Here is an 18,751-nt window from a genome sequence, read left to right as displayed (position 1 = left end):
CTGCTTCTGATGCTATAGATAAAGGATTGTAGTTTAATGGAGCTAGGCATGACTATATATGGTTGGTATGGGGAAAAGCAAAAAATTGGGTTAAATATGATATTTAAACAACTAGATGTTTTGCACTTCACTTCAAATTGCCTACATGAAGTTCAGGAATATTTTTATGAAGTTGTTCTCCCAGATTGCTAATAGTGAAACTACTATGTCTCTAAAATAAATTTGTACAAGAGTTCCATCAGTTAACATTTTATATTTTTCCTCTCTTCTCCTTCAAAAATTTAGCTTTGGGGCTGGCCCCGTGGCATAGTGGTTAAGTTTGGCATGCTCCACTTTGGTGGCCTGGGTTTGCAGGATCTGATCCTGGGGGCAGACCTATACCACTCGTCAGTCATGCTATGGCAGTGACCCACATACAAAATAGAGGAAGATTGGCACGGATCTTAGTTCAGGGCTAATCTTCCTCATGCAAAAGAAGAAGAATATTGGCAACAGATGTTAGCTTAGGGTGACTCTTCCTCAGCAAAAAGCAAAACAAAACAACTTAACTTTTTGAAGTTTATGCCACTATGCTGTACCACCTGCTACTCTTTTTAAAAATTATTTTCATCTTCTGATCACTGCTTGCCCTGTCAATGCCTTGAATTTCCCATTTTCAATGATCTTTCCTCCATCTCAGCTCCCAGATCACACCCTTGATTTTGTCATTACCAGCTCCAAAATCTTAAGTTCAAGCATTTCTCTAGAGGAGTGTTTCTCAAATGGGGTAAATATTGCCCTACTAGGGGAAATCAGACTAGGTTTCGAGACATTTTTGGCTGACCCAACTGGAGGGGGTTGTTGCTACTGGCATCTAGTGCACCTAGAGGGTAGAGGCCAGGGATGCTGCTAAAATTCACGTAGCAACATAGGACATCTCTCCACAACAAATAATCACCTGGCCCAAAATGTCAACAGTGCCAAGGCTGAGAAACACTGCTGGAGAGATAGCACATCTCCTCTCTGCTTTCCTTTCAGTCAACTTTCTTGTCAGATTTATTTATAGTCACGGTCTCTACCTCCTCACTTCATATTATTTCTTCGACCATCACCAACTGAGCTCCTGCCCCACGCCTCCACTGAGACTGCTCTGGTAAAGTAATTGACATAGTGCATGAGTCTTGCCTCCTTGAGACTGTTTCTCTTACGGTTTCCAGGTTTCCTCCTTCTTCACTGGCAGCTCCTTTTCAGTCTCCTTACCTGACTCCTTCTCTGCTTGCTCTTCCATGGCTGGACTTTGGGTGTTGGCCCAAACTCCCTCTTCTATCTACCCACTTCCTGGGTTGTCTTAAGCAATCTCCTGGCTTAAATTATCTATACATAGATATCTATATGTGATAATCCTTAGTAGTTATCTACATGTGATCTATATATAGAACACTCCTAAATTTCTATCTCAGCCCTGAATTCTGACTGTCTGCTTGATATTTCCAGTGGGATGTTTTATAGGCATCTCAAATTTAACAAAGGCCAAAACTCTTCATTCTTTGCCCTCCGTCAGAGCTACGTCTCCCCAGTCTTTCTCATGTCAGTTAATGACACCATCATCTATTCAGTTGCTCAAAACTCAAGGAATTTATTCTTGATCCCTCTCTTTACCTTACCCTTCACATTCAATCCATCATCAAATCTGATAATGATCGTTGCTTCTACCATAACAAAAAAAAAAAATGAAGGAGAATTTAAGACATTCTGAGACAAACAAAAGCTGAGGGAGCCCATCATTAGTAGGCCTGCTCTACAAGAAATGCTGAAGAGAGCCCTTCAATCTGAAATGAAAAGGCACTAGACAGTAACTCAAAGCCCTAAGAAGAAATTTTTTAAAAACTAAATAAAAAATGTAACTCCCTAGGTAAATATGAAAGTCAGTATTATTGTTTTTTGGTTTGTAAGCACTCTTTATTTTTTAATATGACTTAAAAGAAAAATGCATAAAACAATAATTATAAATCTATGTTAAAGGACATACAATGTATAAAGACGTAATTTGTGACAATAAAAACATAAAGGGGGAGGAACAGAGCTGTATAGGAGCAGAGTTTGTATACTATTGAAACTAAGTTGGTGTTAATTTGGACTAATTTATTATAAAATTAAGATGTCAATTGTAATCTCCAGGGTAATTACTAAGGAAACAACTGAAATTTATATGGAAAAGAAAAGAGAAGGTGATCAAAATGGTATTCTGCAAAAAATCAACTATATACAAAAGAAGGAAGTAACAGAGGAATTGAGGAACCAAAATCTATGATATACAGAAAACAAATATCAAAGTGGCAGAGGTAAGTCCTTCTTTACCAGTAATTTCTTTAAATGTAAACGGATTAAACTCTACAATTAAAAGGCAGAGATAGGCCCAATGGATTTAAAAAAATGATCCAATGATATTTGGTCTAGAAGCAATTCACTTTAGATTCAATGATGTATACAAGTAGCTTGAAAGTCAAAGGATGGAAAAATATCTTCCATGCAAATTGTAACCAAAAGACAGCTGGGGTAGCTATACTAATATCAGACAAAACAAACTTTAAGACAAAAATTGTTACAAGAGACAAAGAAGGCCATAATATGTTGATAAAAGGCCAATCCTTGGGACCAGCCCAGTGGAGCAGTGGTTAAGTGCACACCTTCCGCTTCTCAGCGGCCCAGGGTTCACAGGTTCAGATCCCGGGTGCGGACATGCCACCACTCGTCAAGCCATGCTATGGTAGGCGTCCCACATATAAAGTAGAGGAAGATGGGCACAGATGTTAGCTCAGGGCCAGTCTTCCTCAGCAAAAAGAGGAGGATTGGCAGTAGTTAGCTCATGGCTAATCTTCCTCAAAAAAAAAAAAAAAGAAAGAAAAAGGCCAATCCTTCAAGAAGATGTAACAATTTTAAACATATATGCACCTAAAAATAGAGCTCCAAAATATATAAAGCTAAAATTGACAGATTTGAAGGAGAAATAGGCAGTTCTATAATAATAATTGGAGACTTCAATATCCCACTTTCAATAATGGATAGGACAAGTATACAGAAAATCAATTAAAAAAAAGAGGATCTGGACAACACTATAAACTAATCCTATGAGACATATATAAGAACACACCCCAATAATCGCAGGATACATATTTTTTGCAAGTGCAAATGGAGCATTCTCAAGTATAGACCACGTGTTAGGCCATAAAATGAATCCTAATAAATTTAAGATGATTGAAGTCATACAAAGTATCTGTTCTGACCACAAGGGAATGAAACTAGAAATCAGTAACAGAAGAAAAACTGGAATATTCACAAATATGTGGAAATTAACACATTGTTAAATAAGCAATGGGTCAAGGAAGAAATCACAAGGGATATTAGAAAATACTTTGAAATGAATGAAAGGGAAAACATACCAAAACTTATGGGATGCATCAAAAGCAGTGTTCAGACAGAAATTTGTAGCTATAAACACCTATATTAAAAAAGGAGGATGATCGCAAATCGATAATATAACTTTACATCTTATGGAATTAGAAAAAGAAGACCAAACAAACCCCACAGCCAGCAGCAGGAAGGAAATAGGAAGATTAGAACAAAGGTAAATTAAATAGAAAATAGGAAAACAATAGAGAAAAGAAGTGAAACCAAAATCTTTGAAATCAGAATCATTGGGAAAAAACAACAAAGTTGACAAACCTTTAGTTGTACCAAGAAAAAAAGAGAGAAAAGACTCAATTGGCTAAAGTCAGAAATGAAGTCAGGAACATTACTACCAACCTTACAGAAATTAAAAGGATTACAAGAGAATATGATGAACAATTGTATACCAACAAATTAGATAGCCTAGATGAAATAGAAAAAAATCCTGGAAACACACAAACTGCAAAAACTGACTCGAAGTAATAGAAAATCTGGTAGACTTATAGTAAGTAAAGACATTTAATCAGATTTAAAAACCTCCCAACAACAAAAAAAGCTGAGGACCAAAACCTTGACTGGTGAAGACTACTAAATATTTTAAAAAGAATTAATACCAATCTTTGTAAAACTCTTACAAAAAACTGAAGAGGAGGGAACACTTCCAAACTCATTTTACTAGACCAGCATTACCCTGATACCAAAGCCAGACAAAGAAAACACAAGAAAAGAAAATTACAGGCCAATATCGCTGATGAACATAGATGCAAAAATCCTCAACAAAATATTAGCAACCCAAACTCAATAGTTCATTAAAAGGATCAAACACACACACACACACACACACACACACACACACTCCTAAACATATGTTAAAACTGCTAAAAACCAACGATAAGGAGAAAATCTCTAAGACAAACACATTACATTATGTGGAACAAAGACAAAAAAACATATAGTAGACATCCAGTCAGAAACTCTGTAAGCCAGAAGAAAATGAACACCTTTCAAGTGAAAAGATGGAGACAGACAGAGAACCTGCCAATCAAGGGGACCCAGCAAAACACCTTTCAACAAGGAAGGGGAATCAAAGACAATTTCAGACAAAGAAAAACTGAGAGAAGTCATTACAGGTCTACTTGCAATTCAGTTTAAAGAAGTTCTTTAAGCAGAAGGTATATGATAACAGACAGAAACTTCAATTTACACAAAGAAAGATCTCTTGAAAAGTGAAAATGGAAGGAACTAGAAAATATTTTTTTCTTATTTTTCATCACTCTAAAAGACAGTTGACTCTCTAAAGCAAAAATAACACCACTGCGTTGTGGGTGTAGAGCATTTGTAAAAGTACAGTGTCTGGCAACATTAGCACGTAATCCCCAAACAGCACCAAATCCCCAAATATTCAGAAATTAAATAACACACTTCCAAATAACCCATGAGTCAAATAGAGAGTTACAAGGGACATTTAAAAATATTTTAAATGGAAAGAAAATGGAAACATAAAACATCAACATTTGCAGAATGCAGCTAAAATATATGTAGCCAAGAGGGAAATATATAACATTAAATGTTTATATTGGAAAACAGGCAAGGTGTGAAATCAATTATTTAAGTTTACCTAAGCTTATCATTAGGTGAGTAGATTAAGCCTAACAAAATGATGGCATATTAGAATGAACATTTAACTCTGTGGTCCCGAACTTCTTGTACTTCAGAATTATCTGGGTAGCTTTTAAAACATATGCACGCCTAGGGGTGGGGCCTAATGTACTGTCAGAGTTAGGAACCACTGATTTAACTGAATGAAAATGACTTATCATGGAAATGGGAGAATAGTGAAAAATAATTGGTACAGCAGGTGGTACTTTGGGTTTTTCTCCTTAAAAAATGATAATTACCCGAATCACAGAATTCAAGTCTTCAATTATGTTCTTGTTGATGAGAATTGCATCAGAATACTCCAACAATAACTGGAAATTCTCCAGTTCTACTTGTCCTTGTTTAAGGAGAATTTGGATTGTCAAATTCAGCTGGAATCTCACTTTCTCTTCCTGTAATCTAAATTGAAAAATACATCAAAGTAAATAGTTGTAGGATATTTATACTACAAATTTCACCCATTATCTGCGAATATAAAATTCAAACTTAATTTTCCTTAAGCTGAAGGTAAACATGCTAGAGATTAACATGGAAAATATTTTCCCAGTGATGAGCTTTCCTAGAGGGCTCTATGATACTTCCTCTTATTAATATGGCATTACACTTGGGCTGCTCAAAGAATGGTATGGAGAGAAATACATTCATAAAGTTTTACTTTATGATTAAGAAAAGATAAATATAATTTTGATTGCAAGTGGAATAAAATAGAGATGCTACCAAATAAATCTATTAAAGTTCTGACTTTGTGTATTGACTTCTGATATTATATTAACAATGTTTGTCTGCTACTTATCAAATATACTCATATTCCTCCTTATAGCCTAGAGCTGAAAATGACGTATAATGATGAATTTGGGAACATCAGAGCAGTATTTATCAATGTGGCTATAAATATGGCCAAAAGTGAAGCAGGACTTAAAACAGTATCCCAATCACTCAGCAAAATACAACAAGCTCCCCTAAAGAGAAAGATATTAGCCGGTTAGGTGTCTATATGGACGTTTCTTGGATGTCTGCTTGATTTTCCACATTGTGTGGCTTGAGCCGAAAAGTCCTTACTAGCAGAAATAAATTCTACCTATGTATGTATTTTTATGTGGAAAGAACAGATTAAAAAATACTAATATTTTTCCAAAACTTGCCTATTTCTTATATAAAAGCAATGGAACATATAGGTTAGTTCCATTCTCATATAAGGTCTTATGTAACAAAATGCTCTTTTCCAAAGAGACGTTACAAAGCCCAACCGGAGAGATAAGTCTTCGCCAGCTGGGAACTAGTGATTAGGAGCCCCTTGGTAACACAACCTAATTTAGTCCTAGCTTAGACTTTGAATAAATGAAAGGTTCAAATTACAGGATGAGTTCATGGAAGACTTTTTCAATTTCGCGTTGCACCTTCTCATCATCCTCAGTTCTCCTCCGGACAAAAGCCACCATTTCCATTAAGCCAGCTGCTTTCTGCTTTACCTGAAGCAACCAAACCACACACATCTCAGAACATATGGAGCTTTAGAAATACAAGCAAACTAATTTTAAAAACTTTAGAAAACACACATCTTTTAACTTTGTTATGAAGCCCGTCTTTCTCAGAGATTAACAAAAATTTCTCTCTCTGCCATTACGTAATATATCTAAAACTCACATGGTACAGTCAACAAATAATCGGAAAAGTATCAAATTTGCTTCTCACTGAAAATTCAATATTCAAGCAACTAGAATTTTTCTTATATTTTATTTTAAAATCTGTTCTCATCATCTCAGATAAAATTATAAAATCATAGATACTTTACCAAGAATATGCCAGCCCGATGCATGTGGCAGTGAATTTAGGGAATCTGGGGGAGGGGAGGCAGGGAATGGTCAAGAAGCAATAAGAGGAAGGACTCTCTTCCCAATTAAACACACTCTCAAATTGTTACCCTTTGCTATATTTAAAAAAATGTACTCTCAGAAACTGATATATAATGATGTACACTTGAAATTACACAGTTATAAACCAATATGACCTCAATAAAATAATTTCAAAAATGTATTCTGGGGCCGGCCCAGTGGTGCCGTGGTTAAGTTCACATGTTCCGCTTCAGTGGCCTAGGGTTCGGATCCCCAGTGTGGACCTATGCACTGCTTATTAAGCCATGCTGTCGCAGGTGTCCCACATATAAAGTAGAGGAAGATGGGCACGGATGTTAGCTCAGGGCCAGTCTTCCTCAGCAAAAAGAGGAGGATTGGCGGCAGATGTTAGTTCAGGGCTGATCTTCGTCAAAAAAAAAAAAAAAAGGAAAAAAATGTATTCTAGCGAAACTATAAAGCTGGTTCTGGTGAAATATATTCTAATCTATGCAAAAAAGAGATGAGTACTACTCAAGACTAGGGCAGAGAGAGGGGAAGTTGTGTCTACAATAGTGCTGTCCAAGAGAAATATCATGTGAGCCATAAATGCAAGCTGCATACGTAATTTTAAATTTTGTAGTAGCCATATTATAAGAAAGTGAAATGAAACAGGTGAAATTAATTTTACTAATATATTTTATTTATACAATATATCCCAAACATTGTCATCTCAACCTGTAATTTATATAAAAAATATTGAGACATTTTCCATTCTTTTTTTTCATACTAAGTCTTCTAAATCTGTGTGTATTTTCCACTTACAGCACGTCTCAATTAGGACTGGTCACATTTATTTCAAGTAAGCAATAACCACATGTGGTTAGTGGCCACCATTTTGGACAGTGTGGGTCTGCAAGTACAGGCCTCTACTGAGCCCTCAATAGCACTAAGGTTAATGTTTTGTTTCATCATCATTATTACTATTACTGACTACTACTCTAGCAGGAAAACCTAAATAATTAGCTTTTCTGGAAACACTGACCACCATAAACTATATACTTGATATTAGTATATACTTGATAAATGAAATTGAGATAAAATAAAACAAAATGTTATTATATACTTTCTGTTCATTTTCCACTTTCACTCTTCTGGTCATGCAGAAATGTTCCCAGACCGAGGGGTCCAATCCTTCTGGCATGTTATTAATATTGTCCAAATCATCCATGGCTTTCATTAACTGGGCAAAGGCATCTTTATTCGATTTCCCAGATTCTGGTCGCTCTCCAAACGGCACAATACCGGCCGTTTCTGAGTGCATTTTCGGTTTGTGAATCCTGGTATCACCAATAAAAGCCCATTAGTCTTCCACATTCTCACACAAAAAACTCAACGTTAAATAACACAACCCTTAGCGTGAGTGTGACATTGCATGACACTTTCCTTTGGCACTTGGGGGCTGCTGAGTGGATTATTCCAAAGAGAAAAGCGCCCACTTTGACCTCCTTTCATACTCTCTGGACGCCCACCCGGGACCTTGGCTGGACTATAGACGTTCCTAACTGTTGTCGGCTCTGGCAGCTTCACCCGTACTGGAAAACGTCTCCCTTCTGCGGGTTTTAAGCAGGCAAGTAAACGCCGGAGACAAATGTGACTTTTCCCTGGTTCTGTGCCACATACCGCCTGCTGGTATCTTTTTTGCAGGTGGGTAGCCTGCAATATGTTCAGATACAGAGGGAACTGGAGAAGCACCTGTTTTATCTACATTAATAGAGTCATTTTGTGTCCTTGGGCTGTGGCTGGGAAGGAAGAAGAACACAAGGATTTGTGTGAGACACTCGCTGTCAAGGTGCTTTACAATACACGGTGACGTCACTGCCAGCCTCTTTCTCTAGATGGGGCAGTGAGGCTCCAGAGAAGCTGTTGGCCCCAGGTCACAGGCCTGATAGATAGTGTTGTTAGGATTTAACACTAATTCTGTCGGCTATAAAGTTTATGCTCTTCCCACTGCTGCCTCCCACTATATGGGAGGTCTCGCTTCTTTCTTCACAAGGCTTATAATAACTCGTTCCTTTAAAAACAGAGGAACCAAGATATGAGGCATGTTTTAGGTTGACTTTCCCAGGTTATATGTGACCTGTCAAAGGTGAGAGAACGGGTTCGTATCTCAGACACAAATGAACCTATCCCTTTGTGACAAACTCCATGAGTTCTAGATTACATTTGGTTGAAAATTATAGAAATCTGAATTTATAAAAATTTGGAAGTCTGTGAAATGTAATTCTAATGCTACTCTCAGTATAAAAATCAGATATTTTGGAACTCTTTTGATAATGGTTATTTTCAATCATTTCAAACTTTGCCTTGAACAGTCACAGCAGGTGCTCCGAGGAAAGGGGACTTGTGGTCAAAGAAATGTGGAAAATACTGCTTACTCTATATTCTCTACTTGGACATCCAAAGGCCAAAAACAAGTTGTGAGAAGTTCTTTAGTAAAGAGAACTGTTTAACCTTTTTTTCTTTTAAATTCAGTATTTTCCCAAATTTATTTTGTCCTATAAGCCTTTTATGTGTAATTCTAATTCATATCTCAGGGGACTCATATTTGCTCATATCTTGGGCAAAATTATTTATAGGTCTGTATGCCATCTGACTTCAGAGAATCTACTTTCATTTATAACACAGAACCTGTAGAAGCACCGTGCTTACCTAGATACTTAAGTATTTTTAAATAATGAAAAGAAATCATTATTCTTCATTGCCTACCTTAAGATGTAAGAATAATCTAAAAAAAACCCTGAGTTATATTAAGACACTTGAACATTTTCAGGTAAAAGATATTTCACTGAATATTTACATCTAATTGAAAGGAAAATCTGAATTCTGATAACACTCCTCTTCATTTAGAAACATTTTTTACAAGAAACGTGATAGCAAAGGAGAAACAAACCTGGGTCGGCGTTTAAAAAGTTTGTAGAGTATGTCCACCTGATGACTGGGGATTTCAGAAAATTCCTTTCTAAAGCTGCGATCCAGAACCTAAGGACAGACAGATCATTGCCAGGATTGTAACCTTTTTCAGAAAACTTTTATTTGTTGACAATACTCTTCAAAATATAGAGTTGTATCACTTTGATTTTTAAAAATCCATGAAAACTTGGTTTATAAGGTAGACTTGTTAGATGGTGTCCACTCACTGTGCATAGAATAGAAAGCACCTCAGGGAATTAAAAATATTGTTTAATGTACGAGGTTTTAGAAATCACCCAGAACTGAAGCTGCACAAAATATTTGCCTATAAAACATGAAAAGTACTCTAATCTATTCTACTCTATTTCATTCCATTCAATTCTGTTCTTCTTTATGCTTTTCTATCCGATTCTTTTCCATTGTTAAACAGCTGGTCATAGCCTACTAAATTGATTTCATGACCAACTAGTGGGACCTGCAACCCCATGTTTGCAAAGCCCAAAAGTCTAGATGATCTCTTTTTTGTACAAGAGGAAGTTTAAACCAAAGAAATTTACAAAAATTTATTTTACACAATGATTTTCAGAAATATACAATGGCATAGAATGAAGTTCACTCATAACTAAGAATTATAGTAGGAGAAAAATCTATGAGGAAATTAAATTATATTCCCTTTAATCTTCCCCAAATCCAGGCAGCAGCAACTCTATTGCATTGGGGGAGGGGCAAGACAATGGCTCTCACTTTGTCTTCTGCCACTAAGTTGTCATAATGTTCCTTGTACACATCGAGGTCTTCTTTAGATTTCCGGATGGCTTCTGAAGTCTGGCTCTGTAATATCAGGAATAGCTGATTGGAACTGGAGATTTTTCAGGATAGACAAAAATATTGGGGATACTAAAAAGAATGAGAAATTTCCTAGTACAAGATAAACGTGTCAGTGAAGTATCCGTTACAGGTAACATTTATAGAAGAAAGTAAGCCAATTGGAGACTTTGAAAGAACAAACTTCCAGTCACCTGTTCCTAAGTACCCCCGGCTCGGTATGTGAGTGTGTGAGTGACTATGAAGCATGCTACATCCTTGGCAGAGGGGCATAGATAATGAAATTGCACAGGCTCGGGAGTTGCATGGACCTGGTTTCTGAGAGCCTGAATCTATAAACAGACAGTGGCCAGACCCTACATAAAAATAGAATTCTGACCCCCAACCTGTGCAGCAGCCATCCAGGAAATTAAACCTCAACGTCTGCAGCAATGGGTCCCAAGCTGTCAGGGCTCGGTCAACAACTTTCAGCTTTCCTAACTTTCGCCACCATTTCCAACTTAGGACCAACCAGAGAAAGCCAAATATGCTCCCCAAACCAATCACTAAGGTTTCCCAGCTTTTAATTAACTTGCCCCTGCCTTTCCCAAGCCAATAACTTCCAATTAGGGGGCACCTGAAGCCCTGTCTTTTCATTATAAAGCTTTCCCATCCCCCTGCCTGCCTTGGAGTGTCAGCACAAGGGGTGGTGGCTGATTCCCTTATTATGCCAAGGTTCTGAATAGTCTGCTTATTTTCATTTGGATGGTCTTCACTCATTTCCACAGTTCCAGATCCTGCTATATTATGTAATAGTGGGTGACTTAGGTGTGTTACCAGTCTCTCTGAGATGCTCTCCTCATCTGTGAAAGAAATCCAGTACCTTGCAGGGTTGTTATGAGCGGGGATATATTTAGAAGGTGCTGTCCATATGCTGTTTAACAGACTCTTAGCAAAAAGTAAGTACATATGTCATATATGATACTCTAAATCATTCATTCCAAATGTCCTTTACTTAATTAATTAATTTATTTATTTAGGAAGATAGCCCTGAGCTAACTACTGCCAATCCTCCTCTTTTTGCTGAGGATGCCTGGCCCTGAGCTAACATCCGTGCCCACCAAATGTCCTTTATTAATACTACTAATAACAGCTGACATTTTTTGAAAAGCGTTATGTGACAAGCATTTTACATTCATTGTCTCTTTAATGAAACATCTATTCATGCTCCTATTCATTGGAGTTTCTCAGAACATGACAGCTTTTCATTCTCTAACCCATTACTTACATTTTTAGTAAAACTCAGGGTGCCAAATAGTCCACAAAGAAAAATATTCCCTAGAGAAGAGCTTTCAAATAGCTTAAAAGGTTATATGTCCTGTCCAAGGTCCCGCAGCCAGTGAGTGGTTGAAAGTAGGTCCTTTCAACCACGAAGCCGTATGGCCTCATTTTATAAACCATATGCCATACGACTAAATGATTGCAGCTGCAGAATCATATAACTTATTAACAGATTGGCGTGGCTGCTTTCACCTGACCCTGGAGCAAAGTCCCAGGCAGGGAGCCAAGGAACGCACGCGGCTGAGAAGGAACATGGAAGGAAGGAAAGGTCTAGGCGTGGGAGCTCTCGTTAAACAAGGCGCACATCTGTCAGAAAATGCTTGTGCTCAGATATTGGGTGCTATCCTTACTTTCTCTTCCTGCTTCCTTGTAAGGTAGTTGTTCAGGAATGCTTCTCTGGAGGTTATTTCTTCATCCAACAGTAAAGAAAAAACAAGGTTATTTATTTTCAATTCCTCCTGTAGAAATATTTAAAAAGGGGGGGAAATGATCAATACTCCTATGTGAGAAAGGATTTTCCATTCAGGGTCATAGACTTGGCACTCATCAAGCAAATTTATGTGGTACAAGGAAGAAACATTCTGCTTAAGAAAAAGGGAAGATAAGCTGTTGCAATAACTCCCCAGTTATTTCCTTTTTCATCATTTTATTGTAAGATAAAACATATATACAGAAAAATGCATCACACGAATGTATAGTTTAGTAAGTTATTAAAAGGCAAACACCCATGTAATTGCCACCCAGTTGAAGAAATAGAACTTTGCCACTGCCAGGTGCCCTTTCCACATGTCCTCATGACAATCTCAACCCCAATAATAACCACTGTCCTGACTTTACTACTAATCACTTTCTTGTGTTTCTTTATGGTTTTATTACCAAAGTATGTATCTCTAGGCACTATAGTATAACTTGTCCATTTAAAAAATCATCACATTTTTTACATCTCTCATAATCCACAGGTTCCCTTCCATCCTTTTTGTCCTTCCCTTTTTTTTGTAGTTATCTGTAGTTTCACCCAGTTTGGGTTTTACTGACTGGGTACTTATGGTGAGTTCATCAGGGTCCTTCATCCCGTGTATGGGATGGCAGCTGGATCAGAGGCCTGATCAGACCCATGTTTGATCCTTTTGGCAAGACTAGAGGTGATACTGTGTTCTTTGGTCAGAAGACACATAACATCTGTTGTCTTTCTTTTTGTGATGTTAGCAGCTGTAGATGCTCAATGCCCAGATCCACTAATCCATTGAGAGTTGCAAATGGTGATATTCTATTGCTATCATTCCTTTTTTGCTTATTAATTGAAATTCTTTTATAAAGAGATGCTTCTCCTTATCTGCTATTTGGTTAGCTAATGGTGCAGTTCATATAGGAAGGCAGAATAAATACTTCACGCTTTTTCTTTATCAGTTTTTAAATAATGAACTGATTGTTATCCTCTGAAGGTAACCAACTGGCATTTTTCTTTTTAAAAGATCACAAAATTCATGAATTTAAACAAATGTGATGGGTTTCAGTTAATTACAATTATTATCATTGTTGAATCTTAAATTGTCACATTTAGGGGAGCTTTTTAAAGTTGGTTCCTTTTGATATTACCTAACAGTCTTTGATAATTTCCTCATTATCTTGTAGGAAAAGATGTCTTAAGGATATCTTTTGAAAATAACAGCTTTATTAAGATTTATTTTACAATCCATATAACTCACTCATTTAAAGCATATAATTCAATGGTTTTTAGTATATTCACACAGTTGTGCAACCATCACCACAATTAATTTTAGAATGTTTTGTCACTTTGAAAAGAAGTCCTTTAGCATTCATTTCCCATTTCTCCCCACACCTCCCAGAGGCCTCCTCACCTCCGCCCCAAGGCAACCACTAATTAACTTACTGCCTCTCTGGATTTGCCTATTCTGGACATTTTATATAGATGGAATCATTCATTGTGTGGCCTTGGGTGTCTGGCTTCTTCACTTAGCATGTTTTCATGGTTCATCCACGTCGTAGCATGTATTAGTACTTTTTATTGCTGAATAATATTCCACTATATGGATAAATCATATTTTATTTCTCTACTCCCACTTGTTGGACATTTGGATTGTTTCTACTTTTTCGTCATTATGACTAATGCTGCTATTATGACTAATGTTGGGGCACTCATCCCCAACCTCCCCCCACCCAACTATCATACACATACATTTCCTCCCTGCTGGGCAAGGGATTATGTTCTGTCTATGGCCATGACTCCTGGGGAGCAGGCCCTCTCCCACGGCTATAGGTCTTGCTGGGTCCTGGTAACAGCTCCCTTCCTTTGCTTCTTTAACTCTAGAGATGATACTGGCTTTCCATTTTTTCTAGTCCCTGGGGTTTCACTGTTCCTTGCTGTTTCCCTTACCCTGCCCATACTCCAGTAAAACGTCCCTGCAGTAAACTCTCTTATTTGTAACCCTTTCAGTGTAACATTCCCTTTGGGACCCTGAGGATACGGACATTTTCCTGGAGGTCCCCTTAACCTCTCTCATCTTTTTTGGTTGATGTCGTTGCATCTTCCAATAGCTCCCTGAGAATGAGAGCATATAAATTTTTGAGACCTTGAATTTCTCAAAATATCATTATTCTCCTCTCATACTCATTTGATAGCTTGGCCAGCTAAAGAATGCAATGTTAGTAATAATTTTTCCTCAGAATTTAAAGGCTTCATTCCTAGGTCTTCTTGCATCTAGTTACTGCACGCTTCATTTATATTCTTACTACTGAATCAAATTAAGCTGGATTTTTCATCTGATCTTTTGGGGCATGTGGATTATTCATTCATTCAGCATACAGTATGAGCCAAGCCCTTTGCTAGTTTCTGGAGATACAGGGATGAACAAGACAGACTCAGTCCCTAGCCCCATGGAGCTTATAGACTTGGGAGCACTAAAAAGTAATCTTACGTATATTAAAATGTAGTTGCAATAAGTGATAGAAAGTAAAAGAAAAGAGTACCTAATAGGAAGACCTAATCTAGTCTGAGGAACTTGTTTTTAAGCTGGGACCTGACAGATGAGTGGATATAAGTCAGGAGGCAAGGAAATTGGCAGAGACTCTTAGTGGCAGAGTTGGGAGGAAGGAGGACACTGGTTTGTGCAAGGCAGCAGAGGAGGGGCCAGTTCAAACGGACTCCATCTTACCAACAAGATGTTTCTCAGAGGCGGGCCAACAGTTTGCAAGTCACGTAGCCAGAGCATGCGTAGAGGAGGAGCTCTCGACCTAAAAGGCCCTGGAACCAAAGATTCTCCCCCCAACGGAACCGAAGGACTGGGACATGACTGGAACCCGAAAGTCAGACTCTCATCAGAGGCGAGAGGTCTGTTGTCTAGGAAATCTGGTATTAAAGCCCTTTGCACACCTTACCTTACGTGTTTAGAACCTTACCATACATGTTTAGAACCTTACTGTACGTGTTTAGAACCTTACCATACATGTTTAGAACCTTACTGTACATGTTTAGAACCTTACCTTACGTGTTTAGAACCTTACCTTACATGTTTAGAACCTTACCATATATGTTTAGAACCTTTCCATCAATGTTGGAAGCCCTCCAATCAAAACCCGCCCCACCAGCACTTCTGTGTGCCAGCCTCTTCTCCCTAACCTCTTAAATTTTTCCCCAAATCTTGAATCAGAGAGACAGATCTGAGAGCTTATGCCTCCTGTCTCCTTGCAGATCGCTCTCGCAATAAAGGCTTTTCTTTTCTCAAAAGCTGATGCTGTAATAACTGGCTTTTTGTGTGCATCAGACAGGAGAACCCCATCTTCGTGCGGTGACAGGAGTGTGGCAAGTGAGGGGGAGAGTGGGACACATGAGGCTGGAGAGGGAACCTGGGCCAGTGTGGACAGGACCTCGGTGCCAGAAGGGGTGTTGGTCTTTATCCTAAGAATGAGAGGCCCCTAGAGGATTCCGGAAAAGAAAAAGTCACTTAAGCTTTCCTTTACCTGGTTGACAACCATCTCTGCCTTCACTCTCCTTTCAAAGAGCCTTTTCAAATGTTCATCAAAATTCTGTGTGCTTTCTTGAATAGAGTTTTGAAGTTTCTTCATTTCTGCTTCTAATGACTGAAAGAAAGTCAATAGCAAAGTGAAGGTTTAGGAACATCAAATGCTCTTAGGAAGTGGTGTTTACATTTTGCCGCAAGGGAGGGGCAGGTGGAGGGCAGGCCCTGTGAGGTGTTCTGGGCCCTCTGCCCTCTCCAACCACAGATGTTCCACCTGGATCTGCTTAATGTTTTGTGTCTCTAAGATTTTTGCTGAAAAAAGACTGCACTGGGAAAAAAAGAAGTTTAAAAATCACTGATCCTGGCTAATTATGCAGGAAGAAGTAGGCCTAGTAAAACAAATTGCAGCAAATCTTCCTAGAAAATTCTGACTCTCTATACAGGACAGAAATTTCCAGGCACAAAATTGGCTCTAAAAAAATCTTGGATTTTTTTTAAGCCATAAACACCTCTTCATGGAACTTTTAGATTTTAAGGAAATAAGAAGTGAGCATATACATATGTATATATATTTACATATGTGTACTTTCTCTTGTTTTCTGTATGTTTTGTCCCTCCAAACAGTTCTACATTAGGGGAAAAAAGTCCCACCCCCTTTCTTTAAATTCCACCAGGACTTAGAGCTAAGCACACAGTAGATAAGTTGAAAGCTATAAATTTATATTTTTAAAGAGAACAATATCTGAAGATCAATCCTAGATATACTGTTACAAATGATTTTCTTTTTTTTTTTTTTTTCGCTGAGGAAGATTCACCCTGAGCTAATATCTGTTGCCAATCTTCTTTGTGTATGTGAGCCACCGCCATAGCATGGCCACTGACAGATGACTGATGTAGGTCTGCGCCTGGGAAACGAACCTGGGCTGCTGAAGCAGAATGCCTGGAACTTAACCACTAGGCCACCAGGGCTAGCCCACAAATGATCTTGATCTTTCAAATATTTTGTAACTTTTAAATTCTGATATAACTTCAAATTTACAGAAAAGTTGCAGGAATAGGACAAAGAATCCCCATATGCTTTTTACCAGATTAATCAATTGTTAGTATTCTGCCCCACTTGCATTACCAGCTGCTCAATATCTCTTTCTTTCTCTCCTTATCTCTATCTTTTTCTCAACCATTTGAGAATAAGTTGTAGACACTTGAGTACAGGCCAGTTATTTTGTAGACTGTTACTCAGTTTAGGTCTGTTTGATGTTTTCTCACCCTGGGACCACGTTATACACATCTAGTAGGATCACTATATAAATCATGTGTATTCTCAGTGCACCACATCAGGAGACATGATGCTGGTTTGTTTCATTATTGGTGATGTTAACTGTGATCACTTGGTTAAGTAGTGTCTGCCAGTTTCTCTATTGTACAGTTACTATTTTTCCATTTGTAATTAATTAATTTGTGGGAAGATACTTTGAGACCATGTAAAAATCTTGTTCCTCATCAAACTTTTATCCACCAGTTTTAGCATCCATTGGTAATTCTTAATTGCGTCAATTATTACTATGATGGTAATAATATCATTGTTATTTTAAATTTATTTTAAAAAACCAAGTTCTCTCTATGCTGGTTTCATAAAGGAAGAGACTGACTCTGGGAAGATGATGGAGAGAGAAGTTTAGCAAAATGTATAGAGGCATATGATGCAAGGAGAAAGACCACCCAAATTAAGCCAATTAAGCAATAAAGAACTATTAAAATAAAACAAACACAGAAAATCACACCTCTGGGCCAATTTGCTTGTAAAAATTTAATAACACTATCTCATAGAAATGGAAAAATTCTACAATTGAGGCCTCCTATTAGTTTATCAAGGTCATGTGTTCCTGGATAATGGAAGCATCGTCCATGGCAAATGGCCAAAGACTCAGCCTGCGAAGCCAGATTGCCCAAGGGCCCCAACCCATCCTCCTTTAAACACTAAGATTCCAGGCCTTTGAGGCTCTCTGGTCTGAAAGGAACTCTTTATAATGCCAAAATGGCCTTTTGTTCTGTTCTTCAAATGCCCCACCCTCATCTCACCACAGGCCCTTCTCCTGTGCTTTTCCACCTGTTTGCTCTCCATTCCCTGCTCTTCAACCTAATCATCCTTTCTCATTCTTCCAACGTAAGCATAAGTGCCACTTTCTCAAGGAAGCCTTCCTTGGCTCATGTCTTAGGTACTGTCTCCAGTCTTAGAAGCGAAGCCTGGACAGGATTCCAGTGCATGTGGTTTCTGGAGGGAGGGCTCTTTTGGAGACACCTGTAAGGGGGAGGGAAGCAGGGAGGGAAGGGACAGGAGCTGAGCAATGATGTGCTCTGAGGCGGCCCAGCCTTGGCCTGATTCCCAGGGGTATAAGGATAATAGAGAGGTTCTGCTGAGCTGTCCCAACTTGGGCCAAGGGGGCTGGACTTTTGCAGCCCCATCTCCTCAGTCAGGCACTGGCTGTCCTGGGTGGGGGCAGTGGTACAACCTTTGCAGGTGTCTCTGGACAAGGACGCCTCCTTGATCAGTCAAGGGCAAGGCTTCAGAGAAAGTCTCATTCCCAGGGGTATAAGGATAATAGAGAGGTTCTGCTGAGCTGTCCCAACTTGGGCCAAGGGGGCTGGACTTTTGCAGCCCCATCTCCTCAGTCAGGCACTGGCTGTCCTGGGTGGGGGCAGTGGTACAACCTTTGCAGGTGTCTCTTGACAAGGACGCCTCCT

General features: G+C 38.4%; 1 protein-coding gene across 4 annotated transcripts in view; it reads right to left on the bottom strand.

Annotated features, from left to right (window-relative positions):
• Positions 1–18,751, bottom strand: part of CFAP43 (cilia and flagella associated protein 43) — a 106,936-nt gene that overhangs the window by 4,454 nt on the left and 83,731 nt on the right. For all 4 annotated transcript variants that reach the window (XM_044751399.2, XM_070483719.1, XM_070483732.1 and 1 more), the window contains 7 exons: positions 16,011–16,130; positions 12,383–12,490; positions 10,632–10,718; positions 9,868–9,956; positions 8,041–8,254; positions 6,442–6,554; positions 5,325–5,484 (listed from right to left, as the gene is read on the bottom strand). In XM_044751399.2, the coding sequence (XP_044607334.2) occupies positions 5,325–5,484; positions 6,442–6,554; positions 8,041–8,254; positions 9,868–9,956; positions 10,632–10,718; positions 12,383–12,490; positions 16,011–16,130 (891 nt within the window). The remainder of the gene's footprint in view (positions 1–5,324; positions 5,485–6,441; positions 6,555–8,040; positions 8,255–9,867; positions 9,957–10,631; positions 10,719–12,382; positions 12,491–16,010; positions 16,131–18,751) is intronic.

Source organism: Equus asinus, chromosome 2, assembly GCF_041296235.1.
Source record: "Equus asinus isolate D_3611 breed Donkey chromosome 2, EquAss-T2T_v2, whole genome shotgun sequence".
Taxonomy (NCBI): domain Eukaryota; kingdom Metazoa; phylum Chordata; class Mammalia; order Perissodactyla; family Equidae; genus Equus; species Equus asinus.
This window is presented reverse-complemented; position numbering and strand designations above follow the sequence as displayed.